The 11,653-nt window shown below is 39.2% G+C and overlaps 1 protein-coding gene across 2 annotated transcripts in view; it reads left to right on the forward strand.

The window, feature by feature from the left end:
- Positions 1-6,740, forward strand: part of otol1b (otolin 1b) — a 33,383-nt gene extending 26,643 nt beyond the window's left edge. For both annotated transcript variants that reach the window (XM_043702927.1, XM_043702926.1), the window contains exon 5: positions 5,692-6,740. In XM_043702927.1, coding sequence (XP_043558862.1) covers positions 5,692-6,575 — 884 coding nt within the window. In that variant the 3' untranslated portion in view covers positions 6,576-6,740. The remainder of the gene's footprint in view (positions 1-5,691) is intronic.
- The last annotated feature ends 4,913 nt before the right edge of the window (positions 6,741-11,653 follow it).

Consider the following 11,653-nt stretch of genomic DNA (forward strand, 5'->3'; position numbering starts at 1 on the left):
GGCAGTTAACTGTGGACAAACTCAGTATACTTTTTTCTGCTTGATGTGCTATCTTCATGTCATCAATGTAAATTAAACAGATGCTTTTTTGCTGCACTGCAAAATCCCAGACATCTCTGTTGGCTTTGCAGCTTTGGCTTGAACAATGGTGAGGGATTGGGCATTCATATAGGACACTTCAGTGTCATCAGAGTGCTAGCCTTCTTTTTCTTGCATTGGTACATTTTGTCCACTTTCCTGATTCATGTCTCAAAAAAGCTAGAAGTCATCCAAAGGATTTTATTATCTTCAGAATGTATGGATAGTGTTTGCACTTGGATGGCTACTGTGGGCTGACATTTGCAAAGCAATGTGGCATATTGGGCTTTCCCAACACAAAATGGGGCAGCCTTTCCATGATATCCATGTTGTCACAGGCTAAAGTAATATGTTTCTTGCTTTGCCTTCGAACAAAACACATTTCATGTTTAACTATTAGGGAGAAAAATAGTAAAAGAAGGTAAAACACTCTAATTTCAACCATGTTGAAAATGTGTCTTGGTGAGTACATATTCCAGACATGAAGGGGACCATATTGTAGCCATCATCGTCGGCTTGCACATGACTTTTCATTTTAGTGTGGCTGAACTTTGCTCTGAATTATTAGTGCAGTCAGATGACAGGCATGCATAAGCTCAGCTGATCCAGAAGCCAGAAATTCAGATTGTTATGGATTTCCTTCCATTGAATTTCCTATATTGCCAGTGTGAATGACTGACAACTTCGCCCCAATGGGGTTTTGAGTTCTCTAAATTTGATTCATCAGGATTTTGTCTTACTTTTGACAACCAGGGAACCTTAGTGTGAAACAACAACACAAATGATCAGAATCCTTGTTGTCACACAGGATTTCAAACAGACACACATAATGTGGTGAAGGTGCAATATAGGTCACAAATGTGAATGCTGCAATTGCACATGTCGCTCCATGTTCAGTTCTTTAGTTGCTAATTGTTTCCTGTGAATCATGTAATGAGTCCAAACAGCAGACAGAGCAACATGCTTCACTGAGGCATGCAGGTCTGACTAGTTGCCTGAGGAGGTGGAGCACCATCAGTACAAACTTCAACATATGATTGCAGGGCATTTTCATGTCCTCCATATATCACTGTAACACAGTAAATATTGCCTGGTCCAGGAATATTTGTGGTCAGGAACCAGAAGACAGACATAATTTTGACAAGAATATTCACCCACATGCAGTGCACAGATACCAATATGTGAGCATCTCACAATCTGTGGCTCACATCAGTTTGAAGAGCAAAAGCATCTGCATGATCAACATGGATTCATGATCAGCTGAAATTGCCTATCCTTCACTTTACGTTGCAGTTTGAGAGGGATCTATATGCTAATCCACTTGCTTCCACCTCTCCAAACTTTATTTTAACCATACTGATTCTAACATGTAATATCAAAGGGCAGGAAGTTATGGAAGGGCTGAATGGCCAATCCCCATCCTATGAGGAATATTGGTAGCCAGATAACTGGCCAGTTGGAAGTTGGCCCCACAGTCATAAAGCACTGAGAGTCCGTAAAATGAGCTCCGAGTGTTACTTCTGTCCTTCAATGTGGTCTTCCAATCAAGATTCCCATGGATTGATGTGACTCTGTCATTCATCCCAGTAAACCATGGTCACAAAATAAATCAGCCACTCATAGTGACGGAGTTGCGAGCTTAGAGTTCATTCCCTGCCTGTCCCTTGCAACAAATAATGGCTAGAAATAAAATTGGGTGTGCGATGAGGCCTGGGAGCTGCTTCTGGCTATGGCCCCAACTGTTTGTCTCGGGACACCACTCAAAGCCCAGCACTACTTTTAAGGTTCAGGCTAGAGTGTGGGGGGGAGCGGGTAGAGAGAGGGTTTGTGAATGACATGTACGCTCTGGAGGCTACAGAGCTAATGGAATGATATTGGCACATTGACAGTCATTTTGTCCGAGTTGGGAGCTGCTGATTCGAGATGGACAAACAGAGAGGAGCCCTTAACAAGGAAGTACCCTTGGAAGCAAAGGTTTGATATTTAAAAACGCAATAGCTGCCTGGTTGTGATTGTCCAGTGGCGATGCTGGTGTGGGCATGGAATGAAGCATTGCAGTCCCTTCCTCACCTGAGCCTGCCATAGATTCCTCACCATCCTTCTGGTTGCTACCTTGTGCAGCATTGCCAACTGGCTAACAGCAACTTAATGATTTTGTAAATATTTGTTTATCAAAGAGAAGTGAAAACACCACTTCTAGATTTGCAAACAGCATATACAATAACTGCCTTAATCTTACATAACTTCAAACTATTTTATTTGTGGTAGGTATATTTATTAATGGTTTGTGTAAATTAAAAGATGTGTTTCACAATTTATATGTTTAATAATGACATATAAATGAGGGATCTATTTTCTTTTACATTGACACAAATAACTACAATTGTTTAACTTGACTCATTTGTACAGATTAGTACAGGAGATGAAGCGATGCACCTAAACCAATCTACTGAAATTGGCAGATGAAGTGAGATGAAGGAAGACACTGCCCTCATAGAAATAGGTGCAGAAAAAAGCTTAAGACGGATCTTCTGATGATCAAACCATTTTTATTCCAGTGTAGATGGGAGGTGGGTGAATGGGGATGCTGTGAATCTCTTTCATAGCAGACTTCAAAGGAATTGCTTGGGAAATTGAAGATTCCACTGGACAATTCCTTTGTACTTGAAAATCTCCAAAATTATCCTTTTAACTTGGCAAATTTGGAGGTTTGATTGTGGCTTAGGGGAAGAATTGGATATTAAATGCAGTCTAACTTCTGACTCTGTACTACTTTACACTCCCAAGACTACACCTCCCCCAGAGCACTTAAACCCATCAGACCCTTATAGAATCCCCGGGTCCTGATAACCCACACTGCTCTGGACCCGGCAACCCCTTTCCTTTGCTCTGGATCCACTCCTGTCTTCTCCTGCTCTGGACCCATCATCTCCATTCCCTCACTCTGGGCCCATTCCTCTCCTATTCTGGACCCAATACCACCCTTCCCTCACTCTGGACCCAATCCTTGCTTCCATTTTGGACCCAACACCCCCCTTCTCCTGCGCTCCCCTTTTTCTCCTGCTTTGGACCTAATATGCCACTTCCCTTGTTCAGGACCTGGCACTCTCTTCCTGTTCCTTGCTATTTGACTTGACCCACTGTCTACCTCCCAGTATTCAAAACCCCTTGGCACCTGGGACCTAACCCCTGCTTCACTCGCTCTGGATGAAGACCCATCTCCCCCTACTGTGGAATTGCTCCCTAATTCCTCCATTCCTGATCCAACTTTCCTTATCCCACTATGGACCTGCTCCTTTTTCCCTGCTGCTTGAAATTAGTCAAGAATCTCAACATATCCAGAACAAAATAGCTTACACGATTAGTACTCCATCCATTTCCTTAAACATTTTTCCCCTCTAGTGCAAATGTACTCTGGTACAGAACCTTCTAGCTCTATGGTGTATTACAGCAACTTGCCAAAAGCACCCCTCAACCCCATGACCTCGTACCATGGGAGTAAGCAAATATTTTGATCAGAGGGCCCCATTTAGGTCTTGAATATCTATGGAAAATATGGCCATAAATGACCAAGAAACAAATCCTGACAATAGTTATTTATTTTGGCATAAATAAAACATAAAACCTTTATTATGATAGTTACCTAACTTGACAGTGCATTATATACAACAATTGTACCCTTTCACACCACCCTGGATAATATGAACCGTTCCTTACAATGTCATTAAAGTTTGGTGATACTTCTTTCCTCACTACACCTTTGCCTAATCTGAGTCCAACAAGGTCTATTTTTATTTCTAATGCCCACAGTAGTTTATTTTTGTCTTGCCAACATGGATGCTGTATTACTGTGTTCTCCAATATGGTGTTGCAAGGACCACTAGAGAAAACTAATAAAGAAAAGAGGAAAAAAATGTGAAGACATCAAAAGAAAATCATCACATCTTTTCGTATATACAAGGACGAGTATCCTGTCTCTGTTTATCATTCCTGGAGATGAGATTTGGTCACATCACTGATGTTTAAAAAAGGTGCCAATGAGTACATCCACAGTGAATCTATCCCACAGTTGTTAGGGAGCACATCCTAAGTTTAATTTTTTTTAACAACACAGAATCCAAACATAAAAGTACACACTCTTCACTTTCAGTTCTATTCACTTTTCTCTCTTCTCAGGAGTTCACCATTACCTGCCATTCCGGCAGGGACAGAAGGTTTTTTTCAACTCTAATCTTCTGAAGTGCTTCAACAAACTAAGCATTGGGATTATCTGAGAATTTAATTGCTTGAGGAGACCCTTAACTATACATGCCATGAAACTTGTTGCAGATAACGAGTTTTGTTTCGATCTGTCAATCTTCTTCACCAGTACAAATGTCAATTGTGCTTTTGTTGAGTCGACACATCTGCCATCTTCTGGCTTGTTTGCAAATTACTTTAAATCTGAGCACACTACTCACCAATCCTTCGGTCACTAGAACATTTCTTCAATTTTATTTAATCAATAGCTTACGTAATTTTAAAACTTTACCATATCTACTCTTAATTTTCTCTGTTCTATGGGGTGAAACTCATGTTTTTCTGTTCTCTCTACCTAAGTGAAGTTTAATGTGGAATTATAATGTAAAAAGTTGACAGGATGTACACAAAATTACAAAAAAATAAGAATAAGCTCATTAGGTTGTGAACATATAAAAGTTTTGATGGTTGAAAGCACTCTCCAGAGTACTGTCACGTTAAGGTTACAGGTTGAAAACCTATGATTATCGGGACCCATGGCACAATTCCTCAGCAATAATTAGTTTTTACAATTGGAATTTTTTTTAAAAATGGGAATATCACGCTATTCTAGTTGTACTGACTCTTTATGATGAGTATGAAAGTGCAAGTGTAAAATAAGTGGAAGTTTAAAATTACAGTGTATATACTTACAAAATCAAGAAGCAAATCAAAACTGCAGCAATCCAATAAGTAATTCTGATTGGAGACTTAATTTGTGTTTCACTGCTCTTCAAGTGATGGCTGCTTTTACATGGCAGCTTATTTACTCCCGAAGGAAATCCAACTTCTGAACTCTAATCATTGACCAATGTCAGTTTATCAGGATGTATTTTTCATCGGCCTTGAAGTTCTTCAGGATCTACATTTTAACTTTCCTGTAACTCCTGGTGTCCATCAGTTCGGTGCCAGGGACAGTTGTTTATGTGCATTTGGCGATCATTGTATCTGCTATAAACCTTGTGTACATTCCCTTGTGCAGCTGTGGGTCAGATAAGAAAGTCTGGTGGGCTATGGTTTGCCCAGAGTTGATCTAGAGGGGTAAGGGCAACAGGTGCATATGTTTCTCTCTAAACTATGCAGAATCCTGATTTGAAAACGTGTCCATTTTCCATTGCAGCTGGAAATAGATAAGCTAGATCCTCCTAACACTCGGGGTGTTCCTACATCACGCAGGCTGTGGTAGCTTAGGTGGGTGGCTCACTACCAGCTTCTCAAGGATAATTCAGGAGCAACTATAAATGTTTGACCGCCTTTGATGTTAAATACATTAACAAATAGAACAAAATTCAAAAGTCAGAGATGTGCTTATCTTCTGTTTTGTTTTGTTTTCAGGTGAGCAAGGAGCTAAAGGCGATAAAGGGAACATTGGTTTTCCAGGATTTAAAGGAGATAAAGGCGATAAGGGAGGTCCCTGTGAAAATGGTACCAAAGGAGAAAAAGGGGAGCAAGGTGATGTTGGCAAAATGGGGTTAACTGGAGAAAAAGGTGAGAAAGGTGAGAGAGGAGAGATAGGAGAAAAGGGAGAATGCGGGGACGTTGGTGAAAAGGGTGATCGTGGAGATTCAGGGGCAGAAGGTGACAAAGGTGATAAAGGAGAAAAAGGTGATCCAGGGAATGATGGCATTAATGGAAGTGATGGATTGAGGGGGGAAAAGGGAAATGATGGACAAAAAGGAGATAAGGGGGATCATGGACCACAGGGACCCAAAGGATCACTAGGGCCAAAAGGAAAAGATGGTCGCAAAGGTGCTCGTGGTCGAAAGGGCATGCGAGGACTAAGAGGTTTGCCAGGAAACAAAGGTGAGGATATAAAGATCATGCCATCTGCATTTAGTGTGGGATTATTGCCAAGTAAGTCCTTCCCTCCAGTTGGGATCCCAATAAAATTTGAAAAAGTGTTTTATAATGAACAAAATGTCTACAATCCAGAAACTGGAAAATTTCACTGCAGCATTGGAGGTGTTTATGTGTTTTCTTACCATTTGACTGTGAGAAGTAGACCTATACGAGTTAGTCTGGTAAAAAATGGAACTCGTACCTTGAAGAGTAGAGATGCAATTTTTGGTCAAGATATAGATCAGGCATCTGGCCTGGTTATTCTAAAGTTAAAACCCAATGATCAAATTTGGTTGATGATAACCCGAGACTGGAATGGCATTTTTGCGAGCAATGATGATGATAGTACATTTACAGGGTTTCTTTTGTATCCAGAGTAAGCTTCACATTGTATGAAATAAATCTGTTATCTTGCAACAACCTGGATCCCCTTTTGAATGTACTTTTAGTTTAAGATTTGGTCCTTGCTCAGACAATAAATGAAACAGTATATTTGAAATAATCAAAAATGAACTTAATTTTGTTGATTTTTGTTTAAAGTAACTTGACATTGTACTGACTATATTATATTAGTTAATTAAATCAATAAATGCTGTGAACATATGGCATTTCTTGTCTTCCTATTTCAATTTCATATTCATCTTCAAAATGGGTAACAGAATATTTCACAAGGTTTAACTAAGTCTTTAGTTTTGATCTTATCCCATAAGTGGTGTGAAAAAGGATGTTGAAATTACAAAATACAATGATGATATCTGTGACCATGTAGGCAGGTTTCATGGGGAAGTGTTCTGTTGACAAGATAATGTTCAGAATGATACAAGCTTTGTTTCACTATGCACTTTATTTATACTGGCTTCTAACAAAATTCAATTTCAAATTGAAAGGGTATGATCCAGTATCTGCCACTAACCATATTAAAGCCTTTTAGTTATTGAAATCTTTTTTTCTTCATGTATTTCTCACTGATGAGGCTATAGGGATAACTTTCAATATGCAGCAAAGCTGTTCATTGATGTCAGTGGAAAGGAAAATTGAGCAACCACCCAGCATACAATACAGGTTTTATGCTGAAAAGGTGAAATTTATACTGAATAAACTCTGAAGGTCTTTTTAGATTTTTATGAAACAGTGAGTCAGCAGCTCATCTGGTAGGGGACAATAGGAGCCATTTGCCCAAATCATCCAAGCTGAAATGCAGAGTTGCACCAGACAAATGCTAACTGCCTGAACTAGGAAATGCAACTATTCCTGATAGAAAATGTGCACCAATAAATGCAGTGTCACACAGTAATAGAAGCCTCCAAAGTACAGGGTGTGTTTTGAAATTGTCATGGGAAGTGAGCATTATTTGCAAAACAAGCAATTGCTCTTCACCCCAAATGCCTCTTGAGAAAGTATTTGTGACTAATGATCCCCCAAGACTCAAAGATCTCATGCACGCCAATTAGAGTGCTGATGCATTGACTTTTGCATGCATAAGTTGCTGCTACATGTGGACCTCTGAGGTCTATGCATCAGAAAAAATGAACCAGGAAGAACATAGATGGTGAACCACGTTTTTGAACCATTGCAACCAATCTGGAACACCTAGAATGTTGCTAGGAAGGGAATTCCAACATCTGGACTCGTTACTTTTATAATATGGTTCAAAGTCAAAAATGGTATGTATGGCTTGGTGGAGACCTTGCAATTCATAGTGTTTTTCCATATTTGCTGCCCTTGTCCTCCCATATACAAAGGTTGCAAGTTTGAAAGGTGTTGTTGGAGGAGCCTTGGTGAATTGCTGCAATGCATATTATATGTACTGCCAACTGTTGACACTATGTTAGTAGTGGAGGGAATAGTTAGGGTGCCAATCAAATGGGAACTTTTATCCTGAGCTCTGACAACCACTTGAGTCTTGTTGGAGCTACATTCATCTCGGAAAGGGGAGAGTATTCCATCATAGTCCCAACTTGTGGGTCTCCTGGATGATGGACAAGATTTAGTCAGGAGGTGAATCACTCACTGCAGAATTCCCAGCCTCTATGTGTTCTGGAAGCCATAATAATAATCTGAGTGTTTCAGTTAGGTTTCTGGTTGTGATGAAGCCCAGGATGCTAGTGATGGGGGAGGGACTTAAAAATGGTGAAACCATTTAATATCAAAAAGAGACGATAAGTTCTTCCTTGTTGTTTGGCACTGACACTTTGGTGCAAATGTCACGTGTCACTTATTATCCCAAGCCTGAAAATTGCCCATATTTTGCTGTATATGGATACAGACTGTGTTAGAATCACAAAGAACAATACAGCACAGGAACAGACCCTCTTGCCCTCCAAGCTTGCGCTGACACATTTTGCCTAACCATTAGTAACTAATGAGATGCAACTGATACTGAAAATTGCACAATCATCAGAGAACATCTTCATTTCTGATGTTTGTTGGAGGGACAGTCATTGATGACAGAGTTGAAGATGGTTAGGCCTAGGATGTTATGTTGAGAAGTTCTTGCAGTGATGCATAGGAAATGAGGAGATTGACTTCCAAGAGCAACAACCAACTTCCTTCATGCTAGGTATGCCTCCGAGAAGTGGAAGTTTCCCCCTGAATTCTCAATAACTTCAATTTAGCCAGGCCTGTTTGATACCAGTCTTGGTCAAAATCTGCCTAGATGTCAAGCGCAGTCATCTCACCTTGCATCTTGAATTCAGCTCTTTTGTCCATATTTGGACCTGTATCGTAATGACCTCAGGAACTGAGCAGGCCTTGCTGAACCTAAACTGTATGTCAGTCAGCATGTTATTACTGAGTAAGTGTTGCTTTGCTGACAACATCACTTTTCTGGCAATTAGGAATAGACAGATGGGATAGTAATCGGCTGGATAGGATTGAACCTGTTTTTTAATGAGGTGATGTTTCACACATCTTACAAAAATTTGCCCTGAAAGTGCACATTTGTAACAGTGTGAAAACATGGAGCATCTGTATTTAACATGACTCTGACAAGGAATGAGGAAACATGACTGACTTGGCTTGGCTGAGCACTCAGCGTGGATTGTAAGGTAGGTATCACATTTAATTAATTTATCTAATTCAATGCACTTAGATATCCACAAATGTGATCAATAAACTTGTCAAATGAAGAGTTGCCACCAGCCATGTGTCAAGATCTATTAATACAATGGCATTTTCTCCCAAGTATTTTAATCTTGCTGATGTAAAATAACTGTCATGACACATTTCAGTGTTAGTCATTCCAGGGTTTATTTACTCCTGGCTGTCTGTTCAGTAAGATTTTCCCACATGTACTTCCTAACCAGCGTTTCTTCACCGACAGGAAGTAATGATGTATCTCTAACTGAGGAGCAACTTCTTCACACAGAAGGTGATGCTTATATTGAACGAGTTGCTCGAGGAAATAGTAGAGCTGGAAAAAATTGCAACACTTAAAAGACATTTGGACAGGTATATGGATAGGAAAATTTTCGAGGGATATGATATGGGCCAAAAGCAATAAAATGGGACTAGTTTAGTTTATGAAACCTGGTCAGAATGGACAAGTTTGACCAAACGGCCTGTTTCCGTGCTGTCAACCTCGATGACTCTATGACATTATCTACGTTTAGGAAGGTAACATTCACTGGGTCCCTGTGCTAATTGCATTGCAAACTCTGCAATGATAATCACTTGAGCAGACTAGCTTAATGATACAAATGTGGTTTTGCCTGATCAACACATTAATTATTCACACAAGCCACTGATTATTCTCTTGCTACTGAGGATGCCATAGAGTGACTAGATCTCTCAGTAACAGCATTGGTGCTTTTCAAACCTTCCATCCCCCGGACCTCCAATGAGATAAATCGTGATCCAATGTATCTAAAGCTTGAATTATAAAATTTAGTTAGGAAGCCTAGGCAGAACTCAAAGTAGGGGCCACTGCAGAGGTCATAGTCTGTATGTTGATATGCAGTTTGGTAATCCACCAATACCTAACTGTGCATTTTGGACTCAATTGACATGCTCAAGTTATATTAATTATGGCATAAACTGTTGATACTTAGACACCAGTGTTGTAATTCTGACAATGGTAGAGTAGTATTAAGACTCTTTCCACATTGCTTCTGCTGTAATAACATGAAAACATATTTTTCTCCTGCAATAGCTGTCATCTGGTTGGTTAGTAATCCCATGTGCTTTGAGTTGATAATGTAATATTTCCGAATAGGCAAAACTTTCCTCTTCCTCCTCTTTCACTGACATTTACTCTTCCTTCCTTGTGTTTCAGACCAATCTGTGACTTGTTTGTCAAATTGGTAATCTCAGGACATTCTATATTCTGATTGTGAGGGAAATAACTCAAAAGGGAAATAGTTGAAAAATCCCTTTTGAAACCTTTTTTCCTGATATTTTTATTGTCATTCAATTTCTTCCAGAAAGAAGAAGCAAATATGTGAGATAACTCTCAGAAAGTGACAATATTAATTCTTGCATTCAACAGATGTCACTTTATAATGGCTTTGTACCTTTGACTGGGTTATTGAACTTAAAATGTAATGTTAGGGTGATTTGATTTATATTTTGAGTTGACAAAGTAGTGAAATTATTTCAAGCAATATTGAGCACTAATTGCTAGAAAGGAAGCCTGTTTATCTAAAATTATGTCATTAATACATTATGATACTTGAAGTATTTTGTTGGAAAATCTGCTAACAAAGTGCCACTTTTACATACAAGTACTATTTTTGAAAACAACAAATGTTGGAGATCACAGCAGGTCAGGTGACATCCATGATTCAGTACAGATTCCAGCATCTACAGTAATTTGCTCCTGCTATATTTGAAAACCCAGTTTAACAAAACAGTTCAACAGCAATTTTTTCAGAAAGATTTAGTTTCAAAACAAATGGTGTTGATGATATTTGGAAGAGTAATTGAGGTATACTATGTGAGACAGCAATTCTTTAATGCTACTGTGAATTGTCCATTTCACATCTGGCCACATAATCGTTTTTGGAAAGAATCACGTGAGACATAGTTTAGAAATAAAACGTTTGCACAATGACTGAACACTTTAGTACTGTACCTTTTTCTTCATCAAGTGAATAGGAGACAAAAAGAAGCTAAAACACAAACAAAAATGTCAAATACAGTGAAATTAAAACAAGATGACTGGAGATGTAAGATAGTCAGTAATCTTTGTGAAGAGAACAAGTACATTTTTAGGCTCACAACACTTTATCAAGCTTTTGTTGATGACATAGATATGTTGATGACAGAAATTGCAGAATGTGATCAAGTGATATAAAGGTTGGTGAACAGATGAGACCATATCATGGTTGTGAGGAGATGAACGAGTAAGAGGAATAGTACGCAAATGAGTTGGAATTGGTTGGAGGGTTGCGTCTGCCAGTGACACTAGAGGACAGTCTTTAGATGTGGACAAAGACTGACATTTCAGTAAAATGGAAGA

Source organism: Chiloscyllium plagiosum, chromosome 13 (assembly GCF_004010195.1).
Source record: "Chiloscyllium plagiosum isolate BGI_BamShark_2017 chromosome 13, ASM401019v2, whole genome shotgun sequence".
NCBI lineage: Eukaryota > Metazoa > Chordata > Chondrichthyes > Orectolobiformes > Hemiscylliidae > Chiloscyllium > Chiloscyllium plagiosum.